Genomic DNA, 18,208 nt, shown 5'->3' on the forward strand with positions numbered 1-18,208 from the left:
TCAAGATCTGAGGGTTTGAAATTACTTGGAAAATTTGTAAATTATACATAATAAATATTATTTATGTAAAATATAGTTGATTATATTTAATATGCTATTAAACGATTGAAGGTGCTGCAGCTGAGATTTTAGGCCAGAGTTCAGCACACTCCTTAGCTACAGGACCATTAATGGCAGAGCCTTTCATTTCACCCTTAGGGTTCACGATGACTCCAGCGTTATCCTCAAAGTAGATGAAGTAACCCTCCCTGCGTCTCCAGGCCTTCCTCTGGCGAACGATAACTGCAGGCAAAACCTTCTTCCTAAGGTCAGGCCTTCCCTTCTTTACAGTTGCCAATACCATATCTCCAACTGATGCGGATGGGAGTCTGTTGAGACAGGCTCCAGTTCCCTAAAGAATAATAATTTATGTAACCATACCTTAACAGCAATAAGATACAAATTTTTACCTCCGGAGTTATCACAGCAGTTAATTAGGGCCCCTACTGGTAAACCCAAGGTAACTCTGAGTTTATTTCCACCAGAACCACCACGGCCTAAATAATATTCAGGTTATTATATAAAACTACCTCTCTTCATTTAAGCTTTGATAAATCAATAGTTTATATTAAAAGATTAATTAAATAAAATATAAATTGTGGTCTGGTATATGAATATAATATAATAAAATTATATTTTAGTAACTGATGGAATCTGGGGGGATAAATAAAAGTATAAACTTGGAGAGTTAACAAATACTTATTTTAAGAAGGTTAGATAAATTAATACCAAATCAATAAAAGAATTGATATTTATGGTAAAAAGAGCGAACAAAACATTCGATTAAATTATAACTTAGATTTTACACATTAGCATTTCCACATAAAATCAAACCATCATATTAATATATATAATAAGTAAAATATAATATTTTTATGATTATTGTAATATTTTTGTTCCATAATATTTATTATATGTGTATTAATCATCTTTAAATAATTATTTTTGTACCAGTTATAATATGCAATAATGATAATAACTTTTATCTTGTTATTTTAAGAATTTTTCTATAACTTTGTCAGTTTTTGTAATTTCAGTTTGATTTTGTAATTATACATGTGCCCATTCCCCAAAATTGATATTTATGCTAATAAAAGTCACTTCTGCTATTTTTAACAGGATTAGAATTTGTAATATCAGAATGTCTAGTAATTTAAATAGCACGGAAGCTATTTCCAGTAAAATGGAAAAGTTTAGCATTAATAGCCCAAAGGACCAGACTAATTTTATACTCCAAATAGTGGAAGATGATATCAAATCAGGAAAACATAAGGAAATTGTGACACGTTTCCCACCAGAACCAAACGGATTTTTGCACATTGGACATGCAAAGTCTATTTGTTTAAATTTTGAACTACCAAAAAAGTTCGGTGGAAGAACTCACCTAAGATTTGACGATACAAACCCAATGAGCGAAGAAGTAATGTACATCGAGTCGATAAAAAATGATGTAAAATGGCTTGGTTATGATTGGGGAGAACATTTATACTATGCATCAAATTACTTTGATAAACTGTACGAGTGGGCGTTGGTGTTGATAAGAAAAGGACTAGCATATGTAGATGACCAGTCAGTAGAAGAAATAAGAGAATCCAGAGGCTCATTAACAGTACCAGGAACAGACTCACCATATAGAAATAGAACAGTTGAGGAGAACTTGGAGCTGTTTGAAAAGATGAAAAATGGAGAATTCCCAGATGGAAAATGCGTTTTAAGAGCGAAAATTGATATGAAATCAAGTAATATGAATATGAGAGACCCAATTATGTACCGTATAATTAGGACTGAACACCCAAATACAGGCAATAAATGGATTATATATCCAATGTACGACTTTGTACACGGACAATCTGACAGCATTGAATGTATAACTCATTCGATTTGTACCACTGAGTTTGAGTTACACAGGCCACTGTATGACTGGTTTCAGGAACAACTGGGAATTCTCAAAACAAGACAAATTGAGTTTGCAAGGCTTAATCTTTCATATTGCGTTATGAGTAAAAGGTAATTTTACATTATTTTATGTTGGTTAGGCTCTTGTTACACTTGGTGAATAGTAAAATTGTTTCCGGGTGGGATGACCCGAGAATGCCAACAATTTCAGGCCTTAGAAGAAGAGGATGCACTCCGGAGTCAATTAGGAACTTTTGTAACAAGATTGGAGTAGCTAAAAGGGAAAATATGATCCAAATTGAGCTCCTGGAAAACTGCATCAGGTATGTTAATTGAGTTTTATAGTGCTTTAGAGAGGATTTGAACAAGGTTTCGACCAGATTTTTCGCAGTTCTTGATCCTCTTTTGGTTGAAATTGAAAATGTGGACGAGTCATTTAGTGAAACAGTTGAAGTTCCATGCAATAACCCAAATTATAACCGGAAGGTAATTGTATAACATTAATCTTTAATTATAGTTAACATTTTCAAAGCGGATTTATGTTGATCGGAAAGACTTTTCAGAGTCACCTTCAGCAGATTTTTACCGATTGTACGAAGGAAATGAAGTCAGACTTTTTTATACTTATTGGATCAAATGCGTCAAGGTTCTAATTAAAATAACATTAGTTTAATTTAATATTTATAACTTTAAACATAAATATAAATATTGTCAATGTAAATATTGTATAGGTAGTGAAGAATGGAGAAGTTGTGGAGAAATTAGTGTGTGAATATGATCCAAAGACGAAGGGTGGGAAACTGGAAGATAAAAGTAGGAAAGTAAAGGCGACAATACACTGGCTAGGATCAAATGACTGGTCGGCTGCGACCTTTAGATGGTATTCAAGGCTGTTTACAAAGCCTGACCCAAAGGAAGGAACTGAAGGTGAATTCGGGTGGTTAGAAAATGTTAATAAGGAATCACTTAAAGTATACAAAGGAATGGTTGAAAAGACTGCAACGCTACTGAAGGTTGGAGAACCGATTCAATTTGAGAGGACGGGGTATTTTACGAAGGATCCAGACAGTACAGATAATGAACATATTTTTAACTTAACGATATCACTTGTGGATTCCTTTGCTAGTAACAAGGAATCCCAACTTCATAAAGAGTTGGAGAAAAAGAAGAGATTGGAGGCAATGGAAGCCAGGAAGGCCAAAAAAGGCTCACCAAAATCTTGAATTAAATACTTACACTATAATGTACAATATATTTATTAATGTGTTATTTTGAAATATGTGATGTATTAGTTGTGTGGCCAGAGTAACACATTAAATTATTAGTATATATTTACAATGGCGAATCTTAAGAAAAATTGCGGTTGTATTTTCAAAAAACTTTTAGTTTTTTATAACACTTTGGTGTTATTCGCATGGTTGTACGTAGAAGCCTTAATGGCTTACCACCTGTACAGCCAAACTAGAAAAGGCTTAAAATTTGACTTCGGACTACTACACAAAGTTGATATGTGGAACTTTGTAGGCTATGCAGTCAAAACCGCAACTCTTCTAAACTCACTTAATATTTTATACTTTTTAGGTAAATTCTCACACATCATTTCGTTTCAGACCGTAAATCTTCCAAAAGTTTATTTTTATCTGAGCTGTACCATCATTTAAAGGGCTTTCTGATGTATTATGTAACTTTCAAGCTATTAAAGGGGCACGATAACTATCGCTGGGCAACTGTAAACTTATCAATTTGGACTCTTTTGAATTTAATGGAGACTCTCACCAGGTACAATTCCTTTACAGAGAACAAGAATGAGTTCCTAGAATGGATTTACTACAAGCGTATGTTTTCATTTTTATATTTTTGTTCAGTGTTCATGTTTCTCTATCCTCTCCAATCAGTTTCTGAGGTTTTACTTCTCAATTCATCTTTAAAATTTCTTAAGCACACCGACAGGTTCAAAACATTCCCTTCGCCCATGCCTAATCGTTACAACTTTAGCTTTAATCTTCAGATTTTATACAAATTGCTACCGCTCCCGATGTCCCTAACTTCCACCGTTGTATACTTCAAGAAATTCAAATATAACTAATTCCACCAATATACTCCTACTAATATACTATCATCATCTATGTGTTAGTATTATATATTCATGAGTTGAAAAATTAACTACTATGAATCAGTGACTAGAATTATAATATTAACAACGCTAATTGTTAGTGTTGATCCAGTCAAAGTGTTTGCTGAGGTGAGTGTTGAATGCAGTGTCAAGGTTGAACTTGTCGAAGTCGGAGAAGTCAGGTTGATTTTCCTCCCTAAACTCGCTTCCAACCTCTGGAACAGACTCTGATTCTTCCACTTGGTTATTTTCAGTATTTTTACACTCTTCAGTGCTAGAATCAACTGCATTAGGTTCTTGAGTATCAGGATCTTCAGTGCTAGAGTCAACAACTGCATTAGGATCCATCACCTCATTAGGGTCATTAGCTGCATTAAGTTTTTCGGTTTTAGCTTCTTCAACTGCATTAGGTTGTTCAGTGTTAGAATCTTCAACAGTTTTAGGCCCTTCAACTACATTAAGTTCAACAGTTCCAAGTTCATCAACTGAATTAGAATCCTCAACTGCTTTAGGGTCTTCAACTGGGATTTGTTCTCCATTATTAGAGTCAATACTGTCATAAGGTTGACAAGTGTTAGAGATGGATTCCAAAGAATCTGAAGAAGACTGCTCAAGAAGAAGATTAAACTCAGTGGAGGTAGAAGATGTAATGTTAGTTTCATTCTCAAAGAGATGAGGTTTGAGGTCAACTGCATTGGTCTGATCCTGAGCATTAAAGTCAAAGACTTTAGGCTGGTTGAAGAACCATTCAAAGTCCTTATGGTCGACAGAGTCGAGCTTGGTGAGATTATCAATGTTGTTGTCATTTTCGACTAGGAACTGGAGCTCGTCAATTAGTTTAGAAAACTCCAAAGTGTTAGCATTATTGTAGAGGTTTAGTGTCTCGAGTTTTGAGAAGAAAGTGTCGCAAAACTCAGGGTCGTTCATGAAGTTGTTTAGAATGTCATCTATGATGGCGTTTTTGTCGAGGCGGTTATAGCCCGGGAACTCATTTTGGGGATTAGTTTGACTAATCTTTTGAGCAGAAAGAATGGAGGTGATTTCGTCAATTGTTGGAGCCCGTTTCTCAGAAACATAGCGGGAGGATTTTAGAGGAGAAGCGGCCTTCGGTGAGGGATATCCGGGTCTGTAATCGTATTCATCGACAAGTTCGCCTGAAGGGCTTTGGAACATCAAGGGAGTGTTGAAGATAACTTCCTCGCGGTCTAAGCATGATGAATCAGAGCCATGATAAAACTTAAGAGGTAGTAAATCAGTGTTAGTTCTGGTATTCTGATCCCTCTTTATATAGATTTGTGATTGGTACTGGCAATTTTCAGGCTCATTTTGTGGTTGTGTTTCATGTTTGGAAGTGTTTGAAGCATTATTTTTTGTATTAAGCTTATTATTTGAAATAACCTTTTCAAGCTTGGCACGGTAATGATTGTCGTCTCGTGCCTTTTGGAATATTTCGCAAAGCCTTTTCACTCTGCCTTTAATATTATAGTCCTCGGTTGTGTAGGTAAATTTCGGCTTTGAAGGTTCAGGGGAAACTCCCTAAAGAACAACGTGAAAACTAAGTAAAATTAAACTTACACATTTATTATCAAGTTTATTGTTGTTATCTGTTGGTTTATTGTTAGAATTTGAGGATTTGGTTTTGGAATTTTGGTTTTGTGTTAAAGGTGTCCTATGCTGAGATACTTCATATGTATTTTTTTTGCTGTAATATTGATAGAAGGCGTCAAAAGATCTGAATTTCAGCGGCTGGGGTGAGCTCCGCCCATTTGGAGAGTTTTTAATCTGGTTGGTTCTCGACATCTTTGGCGAAGTGGATTCCATTATAATGCCAGATGTGTTAGAAGAATCCATTAAAAATAAATCAAAATCTATACTTGTTGTAATTTAATATATTTGGTTTAGCAGTAAATCTATGTTCTAGTGTTAAGCTCATGGAGTGCATAAACAACTTACCAACACATAAATTGACCGACAAATTATTTCATCAACACATTGGTTTTTAAACAAAAAATTGTTAAATAACCATTTATTAGAGATTATGTTAATAAAATAAGTTGGTAAAATAAATTAATATTACGGGAAGGTGAATTGAGTTACATAACTGTCAACAGAAACAGTATCTAGTCTTTGCTTTTTCCTGATTTTTTTCTTAAACTCCTCGACATTTCCCATGAAGGTCAAAGGCATCATATCATTATATCCTCGGGGAAAGATATTCTCATTGCTTTGGTATTTCTTGACGACGGAAGGTTTCAGAAGCCTACTGACGTCAGAGAACCATGCGTGTTTCAGAGCCTCCTTGGCTGTGATCCTATCACTTGGTAGAAATTTGAGCATTTTTACGAAGAGGTCAAGTCCAGTTTCGCTTATAAGTTGTCTTCCGAAATGGTCAGTGAATATCTTCCTCAGACTATCGTATGGGTCTCTCTCAATATGAGGAATACTCTCCTAAACTCCTTTTAATGAAACAGACACTTACCGTCAAGTACTTAAACTGTTTCGACAAATTCTGCACCTCCGATATCGGCGAACATCCTACCGTGCTTATAATCCTCATCAAAACACTGAACTCTGTCCTTCCTCTAAACATCGGTTTCCCCAGTAGGCATTCTCCTATAAATTCATTTCTTACTTTTTAATATCAAGTACAATATTTGAATATCACTCTAGAAAATATTTGAATATATTAAACTAGTATATTTTTATATGGATTTATAAGACTAACCTACGGTAACGGCAGCTGACCAGATATCAACAGAAGTAGTGTATTTGCAATCTCCGAGGAGAAGTTCAGGTGGTCTGTACAGAAGTGTAATGACCTCTTCAGTCATTGAAGATAAGTATCTAGCAGGTACAATAGTTGAGAGTCCGAGGTCTGCGATTTTAACTTGCCTATAATCAGTTATTGGCGTCAAACTAACCATTTTTGTGGAGATTTGTTGGTTGTAAAGGAGTCAAAGTCATCTATTGACTTTTTAAGAAGTATATTCTGAGGCTTAATATCCCTGTGAATTATACGATTGGAATGCAGATAAGCCAGGCCTTGTAAAATTTGGTACATTATGACCTTAGCAATGTCCTCTTCAAGGCCTGGTAAGGGTATTTTTCCCTTTTTCTGAGTGTTGTTCTTCACCTTCTCCTTCAAATATACATTTTGAGAGTAGTTGATAATATCCTGAACTCTAAAGTCGTTCGTCTTAGACTGGTTCACCACGCAAGTTATTAAGTCAATCTGGTGATCTTTATATCTATCATTGTTTTCCTTAATGAAATTACTCAAGTCCATATCACACAGTTCAAATATTAGGTAAAACACAAGTGATGTTTCTGAGGGTGACTGGCCTGGTTGAGGGTTAGGGACTGGTGAATTTTCAATTGCAGAACAGTAGTCGTACAGTCTTACGATGTTTGTGTGAGGTCTTTTAAGCGATCTTAAGGCGTGGAGTTCCTTTATAGTATTCTGTTCGAGTCCAAATATGTTAATTACTGGAAATGTAGCCTGCTTGACTCTTTTAACTGCGAACCTTTTTGAGGGTTCATTTCTCAGATAACATAAAAATACATCACCATAAACACCTTTTCCAATCTTCTTAGAAAAGGTTAGTAAGTCTGCTATGTTTGCAGCCTTTAAATTACTCTCAATTCTGAACCAATTCGGGTCATACGAGTCGATATAGCTGGACGAATTATCGTACTTACTCAAGTAATTATCTACAGCATCATCAAAAATGTGGTCATCTCTATCAAGAACTGTGCTAAATGAGTTTTTCTTTGGTGGTTGATTATCAAAATTATAAGGCAGTCCTGAATTAGATGAAAGTGAGTTGTTTAATGAAATTTTGCTCATTTTCCACCAGAATCCAAATGAAAATTAAAATTAATTTTAGATTCTGGCCAAATTATAAATAATTTCAGGAGATGCTAGTGAATATTAGGGAAAGCTAAAAGTTACACATTACGATAAAAAGTGAATATTGGGGAGTGAAATGGCTGTAAAACATGTAAAATCATCTTTTATTAATCAAAAAACTAAAATAAATTAAATGTACACAAATTAATTATAAATTAATTATAAATGTTTCAACACTTCCCCATGGTTAGAAAAAATATTAATATCAGAGAATATATTAATTAATGGAGTCGGAAACTGTTTTAAGAGGCAAATTAATTGTCTTTGAAGGGATCGATAGGTTCTTTTATTAATGTTTATAAAATTCACTTTTAGATCTGGAAAATCAACGCAGATTAATTTACTATCGCAAAAATTGTCAGAGGAAAATATTAAAAATGAAGTATTATCCTTTCCATGTAAGAGTTGATATTATTTTCAAATTGTGTGTAAATTATTTAGATAAAACAACTCCTACTGGAAAACTCTTGAGGGAGTATCTAAGAAATAGAGACGAGTCAATACCAAAACAGGCACTCCATCTCCTATTTTCAGCAAATAGATGGGAAGTCATGTATTTTATAATCTATTTATAATCTTTAAACATGTTTAGGAATAGAATCATCAAGTTGTTAAAGTCAGGCACACATGTAATAACTGATAGATATGCGTTCTCAGGAATAGCATATTCTGTTGGCGCAGAGGTTCGTTTATTATTTTATCAAGTATTTCCACAGGGACTTGATTTCAATTGGTGTTTGATACCTGATACTGGAATAGTAGAACCTGATGTAGTTTTTTACATGGATCTGGCTCCTGAATGTTCTTCCGCAAGAGGAAATTTCGGTAAATTTACATAAGAGTGAAAATATGGGTTTAGGATCAGAAATCTATGAGAATCTCGAACACATGGAAAATGTGTATGAGGTTTTCAAAAGATTCGGAAACCTTTCATATTGGAATATCATAAAGGCACATGATGACCAAAAGGTTTAAAAATTAATATTTTAATAAACTGTTTAGCAAATTCATCATAAAATCTATTCAATTGCAAAAAAGGTAATTGAACCTTCTAACAAATGTTTATCCTTCCTACACTTTTAACATATGTTTCGCAAATCAATCATGTATAATATAATTCTCAATTGATTTATTTTTTAATTAGTGTCAATTTTTTTAATTATATAACGACTATATTCCCACACCCGATACCTTTGTGAATATTTTAATTATATTGACATTTTTTGTATCATATTATACATATTTAAATTTACATTATTTTTAATAATTTATTTTAATTGTTTTTAATGTGACCGGGTTACAACTGTATTTTATACCATTTCATACTCATGTTCAAACATTTTCAAAAATTATGATAAACTATTTTTAAAACAATAGACCACAATGTCTTCACTGTTTAACCAGAACCAGAATCCGCAAGTCAACACCGGGGGTGGATTTTTGGGCAGCACATATAATTTTTTAAATAACCCAGGAACTGGACTAAATAACCCACCAGGGTACCAAAACGTAGGTTTAGGCAACTTTCCACAACAGCAAGTACTTGACTCCAGGTCGTCAGTCCGCCAGCTCACGACCTTGATTCCAGAATGGAAGGGACATTTTGACCTGGCGGATGTACTAATGACATCGCAGGAGCAACATTTAAACAACGTAAGCATGATGGTATCACAGTTATATGAACTTTACTCGAAGTTTCAAACAACATTCGATTATGTAAAAACATCACTTAATGATATAAACCTGCAACAAGATAAGTTAAACGAAGATTTGAATGAAAGGTTGAAGTGTCAAGACCTACAGAATCTAGTGACGATAAAGTCAAGAAGATTGTGTGAAAATGTAATTAACAAGAGAGGAACAAATGATATGTCCTCAGTTTTCAGAATACCAAACCATATTAACGTTCAGTTGTCAAGAGAATTGTACGAAAGAGTACGACAGTTCAGAAGCGAAGTCGAGTATATCCAAAACGAGGTTCAACTTTTGAAGGAAATCGACGTGTTTCAAGCACCAAACTTTATAGAATCGGTTCTAAATAGTCATAAAGTTAGGATTAAAACACTAGGAGATATGCTGTCAAACCATTTGAAAAGGGCTGAAAAATCACTTAACAAGGACTTAAAATCACATCTTTGGTCAGGAATTTCATATGAACCAAGTGTTCTGAGGTCAGATTTCCTAAACGCAATAGGACTTGACAAACCAAAACCACCAGAACCCGACACTTCTCAGAACTCAGAAGTTAAGAAACAGATTCGTTACCTCAGGAACTTTAACTCTTCATATAATGACCCCAACTTCCCTTACCTAAAGGATTACGGATACAACATCAAGGATTTACTCACAAACTTTGTTCCCAATCAAAATGTTTCACTTCAAGGCGTTAACATGGCTACTCCTAATACTAGTTCTTTATTTGGTACTTCTCAATTTGGATCCTCAAATTTGACTACACCCTTTGGAACAACCGCCGGAACTTCACAGCCTGGAGGTTTATTTGGTAGTTCCCAACCTGTTACTACTCAACCAACAGGACTATTTGGTAATACTGGTTCTGGTTTATTCGGTGCCAGTACTGGGCTGGGTGCTACTACTGGCCTTGGATCAACTAGTGCCACAACTGGTACTGGATTATTTGGTAGTACAACCGATCCCGGTTCAACTACTGGTATCACAGGTTCAGGGCTATTCGGTAGTACTACAAATCAAACTGCAACTACACAACCCGGAGGGTTATTTGGTTCAAATACCGGAACAACAACCGGCACCGGTTTATTTGGTTCTACTACTAGCCTAGGAACAACTACTGGAACTACAACTGGGTCTGGTTTGTTTGGTAGTACATCTGGAACAACTGGAACAGGATTTGGGAATACAGGTAGTTCTGGAACTGGATTGTTTGGATCAAATACTTCAACTACTGGAACTTCACAGCCTGGAGGATTATTTGGAACTACTCAAACAGGCACCACGGGTACTGGTCTATTCGGATCAACAACTGGTACGACTGGCTCGGGTTTATTTGGTAATACCACAGGCCTTGGATCGACAACTGGAACAACAACTGGTTCGGGTTTATTCGGTAGCACAAATACCAGTTCCGCTTTTGGCACCACGGGTACTACAGGCACTGGGCTATTTGGATCAACTAATACCACAACTGGGTCAGCATTTGGCAATACAAATACTGGAACATTTGGTGCAACTAATACTGGGACAGGATTTAGTTCAAGTACTACTTCAGGCCTATTCGGCAACACCAGTACATCTTCTGGGTTTTGTACAAACACTGGTACCAGTTTCGGTACTGGCGGATCAAGTTTGTTTGGTAGTAACCAGCAAAAATCAACAGGCACAGCCTTGGCTATATATAATCCCAACCCAAACACCGGTCTAGGTTCTTTTAATAGGACTTGAAATATTCCACTCAATTTTAAAATCAACATAATCACTTCTTTATACTCTTTATAATGATTTATTTAAATTATTTACTTTCCATAATGTTGTATATAATTAAATTACTAGAGTCTGAATATTTAATATATTATCAAAATATTAAGGGGTAAATTAGGGACTAAACATAAAAATAAAAACAAAATTTACCCAATTAATATGATGATTAAATAAAATTACATATATTTAAGACAAAATTTTCTCTTGGTTTAACAATTTTAAAATTTTATATTGAATTGGCTAGCTGTTAATAGGTGTCTAGGGTGCCGTTTAGACATGGCTAGCTAATTATTAGAAAATTAGAAAAAGTTTAGAAAAAATATTTAAAAATGTTTCCTCAAGTGGTCCAAGCTCCATATCCTAAATACCTAGCAATTCTAAGGAATGGGAAACCATATGTGATTAGAAAGAATAGCTTAAGTGAGCCTTGGTATAATATAACACACTTGAGATATGATATTGAAAAATTACTATTCAATCCCAAGCTCGCTCAAAATTCCTCCTGAAATATCTCTATACAAAACAAATGAACAGGGTGAGACTTTGAGACTGAGTCTTCAGGAGTACAGGGTCCAGTTATATGAAACCAAAGGATTTAGATATGTAGTTAACGAAGAAGTTACTTGCACTGAACTTAGACATAATGGGACAGTAGTTTGGAGATACACAGGAGGAATACTTCCCTTATCATTTGTCTATTTCTTTAAAGAAAATAAAACGATTTCCGTTGCTTACAAAACTGGGACTTGTAGTTACCAACTTCAAAAGGGCAAATGGGTTGCAACTGAAACCACTAATACCAATTAATCTACCCAATTATATACATTATATACACGTATATATAATATTGTATATAAGGCGTGTTTGAGAATAAAAAGAAATTAAGCAACAAGAACACAGGCTCCTCCAGCCTCTTTAATCTTTCTTTCTGCAGTCTTACTAAAGAGGCGCGCCTTTACAACAAGGGGGCGCGGAGGCATATTGCCAGTTCCAAGGACTTTAAAGTATCCACTCTGCATAACATCCAAAACGGGGGCCATATCAGGCTTATCAGCGTATTCCTTACGTGTTTCCTCAGGAACCAAATCCCAAAGCTGATTTACATTCACAGTCCTCATGAAATACTGGTTTCTGAGCTTGTGGAAATGCCTCATTCCAACCTAAAAAGTAATATGAAAATTATTTTTTACCTTTCCGAAGTAACCGGGATGGAACTTATCAAACAAAATCCTGTGATGACTGTCACCACCGGCCTTACCACGACCTCCTGGATGTTTTCTGTGTTTTCCAACTCTTCCATGTCCCGCTGAGACGTGACCTCTAAGTTTACGTGATTTTTTAAATCTTGTAGTCATTTTTCAGAATAAAATTAATCAAGAGCTGGGATTGAAACGGAAGTTGAAAAATCTGGACAAATGGATAAATAACTCTATGGAATCTGGTACGATAAAGTTAGAAATATTTTTTAAACTACAGATAAAAAGAATTATATAGATATTAAGGAGAAATATCTTTAATTTAATTATTTGCGGAATCGATTCCCCATGAGAAGAATCACCCGATAATGAAAAGTTGACATGGAATGTGTAGAAATAAAAAATTACAAACTTAAAAAACAATCACTATATTACACCATTTATGAAAATAAATTTGCGTTACAGGGTTTATTTATGACCACATTCCTAAAAACACACTCTACAAATTTATATACAATTCCATTATTTTAGTAAAAACTTCTTTTCTCAGTATTTGTTTATTCAACTGACTTTCAAACCTTGGACACTTTGAGATTCTATGACCAGCCTCTATTCAATATCCACAACCCTTAAACCCTCTACTTTCCTGTGTTTCCTTATTTACTCCAGTCGTTTACTGTGAGTGTTCTTCACTCACATGTATATTTTTCAAAAATTCTGGTATCTCCTCCTCAGACTCAATTAGAATTGACTTCAAATTCCCAAGGGAATTATTATCCTCTGAGCCATCCAACAGCGTTGTTGCAAGGCCTAACTTAATATTAACTCTATTTATTTATGATTAAATACCTCTTTCTCCTCTTCTTCCAGTTCTCCCAATTCGGTGTACATAATTTTCGACATCTCTGGGAAGGTCAAAGTTGATTACATGGTGTATTGAGGGGAAGTCTAGCCCCTTGGAGGCGACATCAGTGCCAATTAGCACATCTTTTTTATGGTTCTTAAAGTCTGAAATGGATTCCATTCTCTCCTCCTGGCTAAGTCCGCCGTGGATAGCAGATACTTCAACTCCTTTGAGAATGAGGTACTCGTTAATAATCTCAACGTCCGCCTTATTTTCACAGAAGATCAACACCGGAGGTGGTGTTTTCTTAAGGCACTGAAGCAACATTGGAAGCTTCGATTCCTTTGGAACTAGAATTAATAGCTGCTTTACATTCTTGTTAGGTGATCCTGGTAGACCAACGTTGACCAGAATCGGGTTAGTCAGTGCTGATTTAGCGAATTCTTGAATTTTAATTGACATCGTTGCTGAAAAAAGCAAGGTCTGATGCTGGTTGTTAAAGTGGTTAAATATACCATTTATTTCAGTATCAAACCCCAAATCTATTGTCCTATAATTTATTAAATCTATTGAAATTCCAACTAATTAAATATATTGAAATATGTATAATGGGAAAAATACGTACCTATCTGCTTCATCAAAGCAGAGGTATCTGCACTGTGTCAAATTGATAATTCTGGAGTTTAGGAAGTAATTAAGTCTTCCTGGCGTGGCAATAACCATGTGAACTCCAGATTTGATGGTAAATTCCTGGTCCTTGATGTCAGTTCCTCCGATAACACATGAGCAATAAAGCTTGGGTCCTCCGTAATTATAAATATATCCGGTAAAGTACTTGGTTATGTCGGAAATTTGTGAAGCGAGTTCTCGAGAAGGGCAAATTACAAGACCAAAAGGACCTTCTCTGGATTCAATTGGAAGTCTGAGTTCAATTTCCCAAGACTGCATTATCATTGGAATAACAAAAACCAGAGTCTTTCCAGTCCCTAATAAGCATTAAATCTGTTTAAAGTACCTGTCGATGACACGCCTATAACGTCTCTTCCCAGTAGAACTGAGGGTAACGCCTGCATCTGGATTTTAGTAGGCTCGAATATTTTCTTATGGTTTAAGGCCTTCAATATTGGTTTTGGGAGCTTCATATCCTCAAAGTTAAGAATTGGAGGAGGTACCTGGTCCCCAGAAACGTCAATTAAAAGAGCATTTCTGATCGAATCAACCACATTGGAGTCAACAGCCAAGTATTTAAATGGTATTTTGTAAATTGAATCAATTGGAGAACCATAAACTGTGGCCTTTGGCAGGTCCTTATCAGGTACATTGGTGAAATTAATGGAACCTGTGACCTAAAACGTTGAATGAAAATATAATAATTTAACATACTGAGCCAGTAATATTATCATTTTTAATTTCAATATGTTCATTAATCTTTAGCTCTTTTACTGAATTCAAATCATTTACAGTATATGTGTAGTCACATGATCCTCCTCTTCCTCCTCTTGCTCTTCCTCCTTTTGGTCCTTCTTCTTCTTCAGATTCTTGACCAGAGAATTTTTCAGTTTCTTTGCTTTCCGATACTGGTGTGAAAGCCAAGTTTTTAGTCCGATTTTTACCATTTGTGTTTGAAGTTTCATTTTCCCTCGATTTATGTTTTTGCGTAAATATTCTCCTTTTTTTAAACGGAATATATTCTAAAGAAACTTTATTTTCACCAGAAATCAATAATTTTTCATTCTCTGATGACTCGCTTTCTTGCATTAAACATTAACTGATTCCAGTGTAGTGGTGTATTCTGCAAATCATACTATATTTTCAAGTTATGGGTGAGGTTTCTAAGAGATCGCATGTTATTCTCATCCATGAAATTGTAAAATATCATATTTCTAGAATTACCCCTGAAACCAATCACCTTTTATCTGACAATTACGATCCTTCTTCTCAAGATACACATTCTTCTATAAACGAATCATTAGAGGATCATGGCTACGATCTAGGCTTGAAAATAGTTTCAAGGTATTATTTAATCTCGAAATATGATATTTAAGGCTCACTCTTTCCATGGGTCCCATCCACGACCCTAACAAATGCATGGTTTTTATATGTCGTCAACTCTGGACTTACTTATTCGGCAAACAGGCCAAGAGACTCCAGTCTAATAGCCAGGTAAACAATACATTTATACATTTTTCTTGAAATTGTTAGGGTATATATGTTGTTTTTTCCGAGGACCTCTACTGGATGGATAACCTAGAGTTCAACTACTCTACTCGTAACAACTCAACTGAAAAGCCTTCAATTGAGACTTACAGACAGTTTTACTTGTCCTTTATTTCCGGTGTTTTAAAGGGTTCTCTGAAATCGCTCGGGTTCCCCTGTTCAGTTTTTGGAGAGGATGAAAATATATGTTAGTCACTATTATATAATTCATATACACTCATTTTAGTCAAATTTACCATTCGGCTTGCTTCTTAACAGTTGTTTTAATAAAATTATTCTCTGTGATTCGCTTTTTTTAACCCTATAATGTACTATAATTACACTCTATTACCATTCTTCCTTGCGTATCTTTATATACTTGTATCCCAGAATATTCATGTGCCGTTCAGTCATATTGACTGAACCCAAAAATGAACCCGTTAGTGGACACACTGATCCCTTTGATAAAATATCAATACACATATTCCTGAACATATTAATGGAATGTAAATTTTTATACCCGTCAATAACGGTATCCGGCACGTAAGGTCCAACCTTTCGTCCGATCTCGTACTCAACATTTAGTTGTTTCAAACATCTGAATAAAGAGTCTGACGAATCCTACAAACTTTTAATTTTAAATATTATACCTTGAGGTCTCTAATCATGAATACTCCTTGATATTGGTCAAACAATGATGCTATGTAACTAGGCGAATTTAATATGAACTCAGGATTCTAAAAATATTTTACATGGTCCACTCTTATAAGTATGTTAATAGAATGTTAAAGTGAACTCACTTCAAGTCTAATGCTATACATTATCCTGTTAAGTTGGTTTATGGAATATTCAGGCAAATCTTCCTAATATATAATGACTAAAAATTCAACTTACCGAATGGAATGTGCAAAAATACTCGAGTAATCTTGAAAAAACTGAATGGTCAAAGTAGCCCAGAACCACTAAACTGTCCAGTACAGATACTAGCTGAGTTATGCCAAATCCAGTCTAAACAATATTGAATTTAATAAAATTTACCATCAACTCAATGGCTTTGGCCAATATTATCTCAATTAATGGTTCGTCGTAAATCCCTAATCTTGAATATCCCCTTATAAACATAGATAAATGTTGAGGGGACTGGTAATCAATCCTCTTCTATATGGTTATTCAGAACAGTATAGAATATAATATTAGCAATGTTAATAGTATTCATGTTCTACCTTAATAAAGTCTGAAATTGAATCGAAAAGAACATCATTTTTTACTCCAAGTTGACCCAATGAATACACCAAGAGTGCCAAATCCCTATCATCAAATAGAAAAATTGACCTAAACCAAATTTATTGTAAAATTATTATACTTTTGGGTGTAGTCCAAAAGTGGAGACAAACAGGCCTTTGGTCTATACTTTAGTTTAGCAAGTGAATATAATAGTGAACTAATGGTTGGGATTGGTATTTTGGTCCTTTTTGGCAATGATTCAACAAATAAATTTAGTGTTTTTTTATCTCTAATATTTAATTTTGAGAGTGATCTTGAGTGAAATCCTATTGATTTGGAGTCAAGATAGCGTGATTTTTTTTTAATTAAGTTACATGAATGGTATATAAGTGACCATGGAATCATGCCTATTTCGGTAAAGTTGTAAACTATTGAAACTAGGCCCATAGGTGTCATTTTTACTAACTTATTCCCTCCTTCTTTTGACAGGCACAAAGCAATGGACCTAAGGATTTGTGCGTTTTTGAAGTCTTGTGGAGTGTTTAATGTTTTTGGAACACACTTTGTTCTTCTGATATAGTAAAGAATCATTGATATATCACGCTCGTTCAGGCTCCCTGTCGATTTAACGCATGCCTTGAGCAGTTTGTTCGTAACTGGCATTTCGTTGGTGAACTTGGATGCGTATGAATAGAGAATCATTGCAACTTGGCTAAAAGATATCGCATTGGTATTGTAACAGTTGGAATAAATCTGCTTCAATGAAGAATAACATAATCGTTTCCACTCCTTCTTTCCAACTCCATGCAATTTTGTGTATGAAATAGCTGTTGAAAGGAGCTGGGAGGGACTAAGGTTATTTATAGACTTGTTTACATCTTGTGTAAGTTGGGTAATATCATATTTGTTAAATGTGTGTTGATCAACATTGTATACAAGTTTGTTCTTTAGACTTTCGTTATGCGATAAAGTATCATTATTTCTAGATTGAAGAATTCTTGAAAGTTCTTGTAGATAATATACTTTTAAGGATAATTTATCAAGATTCCTATATGAATAGCTGCAATTTTGGACAGAGGTGAGATAGAATCTTGCCAAAAGCATTGATTTGGGCCAAACAAATTATTTACATTGGTTTATAATTAATTTTTATTTTATTAAAAAGAAATTAAAATATAAATATGATTTAAAAAATATCTATTAGGGTGAGTTAATGGTATGCGTATAACACTATTTAATTGTCTTTGAATAAAATATAATTAACATTAAATTTAATTTTATCTATTTTAAAATAATTTTGTGATTGAATATGTGAATGGAGATTTTTTAATAAT

At 34.6% G+C, this 18,208-nt stretch overlaps 10 protein-coding genes across 10 annotated transcripts, besides 3 other annotated features; 4 read left to right on the forward strand and 6 right to left on the reverse strand.

Annotated features, from left to right (window-relative positions):
- Positions 1 to 97: 97 nt before the first annotated feature.
- TA12535 (60S ribosomal protein L23, putative) lies at positions 98 to 579 on the reverse strand (the record flags this gene model as incomplete). Its single annotated transcript, XM_947303.1, has 3 exons — positions 98 to 391; positions 421 to 536; positions 570 to 579. The coding sequence occupies 3 exons, from the start codon at positions 577 to 579 to the stop codon at positions 98 to 100; spliced, it is 420 nt and encodes a 139-aa protein (XP_952396.1).
- A 544-nt stretch (positions 580 to 1,123) lies between these two features.
- Positions 1,124 to 4,021, forward strand: TA12530 (glutaminyl-trna synthetase, putative; the record flags this gene model as incomplete). Its single annotated transcript, XM_947304.1, has 8 exons — positions 1,124 to 2,046; positions 2,076 to 2,258; positions 2,289 to 2,421; positions 2,453 to 2,581; positions 2,667 to 3,060; positions 3,322 to 3,516; positions 3,546 to 3,770; positions 3,801 to 4,021. 8 exons carry the CDS (start codon positions 1,124 to 1,126, stop codon positions 4,019 to 4,021), a joined length of 2,403 nt encoding a protein of 800 aa, XP_952397.1.
- Position 3,060, forward strand, in TA12530: a sequence feature (2 probable transmembrane helices predicted for TA12530 by TMHMM2.0 at aa 588-610 and 630-652).
- Positions 3,322 to 3,389: a sequence feature (2 probable transmembrane helices predicted for TA12530 by TMHMM2.0 at aa 588-610 and 630-652).
- Positions 3,447 to 3,515: a sequence feature (2 probable transmembrane helices predicted for TA12530 by TMHMM2.0 at aa 588-610 and 630-652).
- A 117-nt stretch (positions 4,022 to 4,138) lies between the features above and the next one.
- Positions 4,139 to 5,899, reverse strand: TA12520 (uncharacterized protein; the record flags this gene model as incomplete). Its single annotated transcript, XM_947305.1, has 2 exons — positions 4,139 to 5,584; positions 5,624 to 5,899. The coding sequence occupies 2 exons, from the start codon at positions 5,897 to 5,899 to the stop codon at positions 4,139 to 4,141; spliced, it is 1,722 nt and encodes a 573-aa protein (XP_952398.1).
- Positions 5,900 to 6,121: 222 nt separating this feature from the next.
- On the reverse strand, positions 6,122 to 7,895 carry TA12515 (cyclin-dependent protein kinase, PHO85 homologue, putative; the record flags this gene model as incomplete). The annotated part of the gene is made up of 4 exons (XM_947306.1): positions 6,122 to 6,496; positions 6,528 to 6,661; positions 6,774 to 6,964; positions 7,021 to 7,895. The coding sequence occupies 4 exons, from the start codon at positions 7,893 to 7,895 to the stop codon at positions 6,122 to 6,124; spliced, it is 1,575 nt and encodes a 524-aa protein (XP_952399.1).
- A 287-nt stretch (positions 7,896 to 8,182) lies between these two features.
- On the forward strand, positions 8,183 to 9,117 carry TA12510 (thymidylate kinase, putative; the record flags this gene model as incomplete). The annotated part of the gene is made up of 7 exons (XM_947307.1): positions 8,183 to 8,238; positions 8,274 to 8,356; positions 8,400 to 8,511; positions 8,551 to 8,783; positions 8,818 to 8,927; positions 8,961 to 8,996; positions 9,103 to 9,117. The coding sequence occupies 7 exons, from the start codon at positions 8,183 to 8,185 to the stop codon at positions 9,115 to 9,117; spliced, it is 645 nt and encodes a 214-aa protein (XP_952400.1).
- A 224-nt stretch (positions 9,118 to 9,341) lies between these two features.
- TA12505 (uncharacterized protein) lies at positions 9,342 to 11,378 on the forward strand (the record flags this gene model as incomplete). The annotated part of the gene is made up of 1 exon (XM_947308.1): positions 9,342 to 11,378. The coding sequence occupies one exon, from the start codon at positions 9,342 to 9,344 to the stop codon at positions 11,376 to 11,378; it is 2,037 nt and encodes a 678-aa protein (XP_952401.1).
- A 917-nt stretch (positions 11,379 to 12,295) lies between these two features.
- Positions 12,296 to 12,769, reverse strand: TA12500 (60S ribosomal protein L27a, putative; the record flags this gene model as incomplete). Its single annotated transcript, XM_947309.1, has 2 exons — positions 12,296 to 12,574; positions 12,605 to 12,769. 2 exons carry the CDS (start codon positions 12,767 to 12,769, stop codon positions 12,296 to 12,298), a joined length of 444 nt encoding a protein of 147 aa, XP_952402.1.
- A 340-nt stretch (positions 12,770 to 13,109) lies between these two features.
- TA12495 (RNA helicase, putative) lies at positions 13,110 to 15,212 on the reverse strand (the record flags this gene model as incomplete). Its single annotated transcript, XM_947310.1, is given in 7 exon segments — positions 13,110 to 13,219; positions 13,238 to 13,265; positions 13,308 to 13,420; positions 13,460 to 14,004; positions 14,080 to 14,440; positions 14,470 to 14,800; positions 14,838 to 15,212. 7 exon segments carry the CDS (start codon positions 15,210 to 15,212, stop codon positions 13,110 to 13,112), a joined length of 1,863 nt encoding a protein of 620 aa, XP_952403.1.
- Positions 15,213 to 15,273: 61 nt separating this feature from the next.
- Positions 15,274 to 15,863, forward strand: TA12490 (uncharacterized protein; the record flags this gene model as incomplete). Its single annotated transcript, XM_947311.1, has 3 exons — positions 15,274 to 15,467; positions 15,500 to 15,617; positions 15,657 to 15,863. 3 exons carry the CDS (start codon positions 15,274 to 15,276, stop codon positions 15,861 to 15,863), a joined length of 519 nt encoding a protein of 172 aa, XP_952404.1.
- A 135-nt stretch (positions 15,864 to 15,998) lies between these two features.
- TA12485 (uncharacterized protein) lies at positions 15,999 to 17,978 on the reverse strand (the record flags this gene model as incomplete). The annotated part of the gene is made up of 8 exons (XM_947312.1): positions 15,999 to 16,137; positions 16,171 to 16,271; positions 16,301 to 16,387; positions 16,451 to 16,513; positions 16,545 to 16,658; positions 16,689 to 16,808; positions 16,874 to 16,982; positions 17,014 to 17,978. 8 exons carry the CDS (start codon positions 17,976 to 17,978, stop codon positions 15,999 to 16,001), a joined length of 1,698 nt encoding a protein of 565 aa, XP_952405.1.
- Positions 17,979 to 18,208: the final 230 nt, after the last annotated feature.

Source organism: Theileria annulata, chromosome 2 (assembly GCF_000003225.4).
Source record: "Theileria annulata chromosome 2, complete sequence, *** SEQUENCING IN PROGRESS ***".
NCBI classification, from domain to species: Eukaryota; Apicomplexa; class Aconoidasida; order Piroplasmida; family Theileriidae; genus Theileria; species Theileria annulata.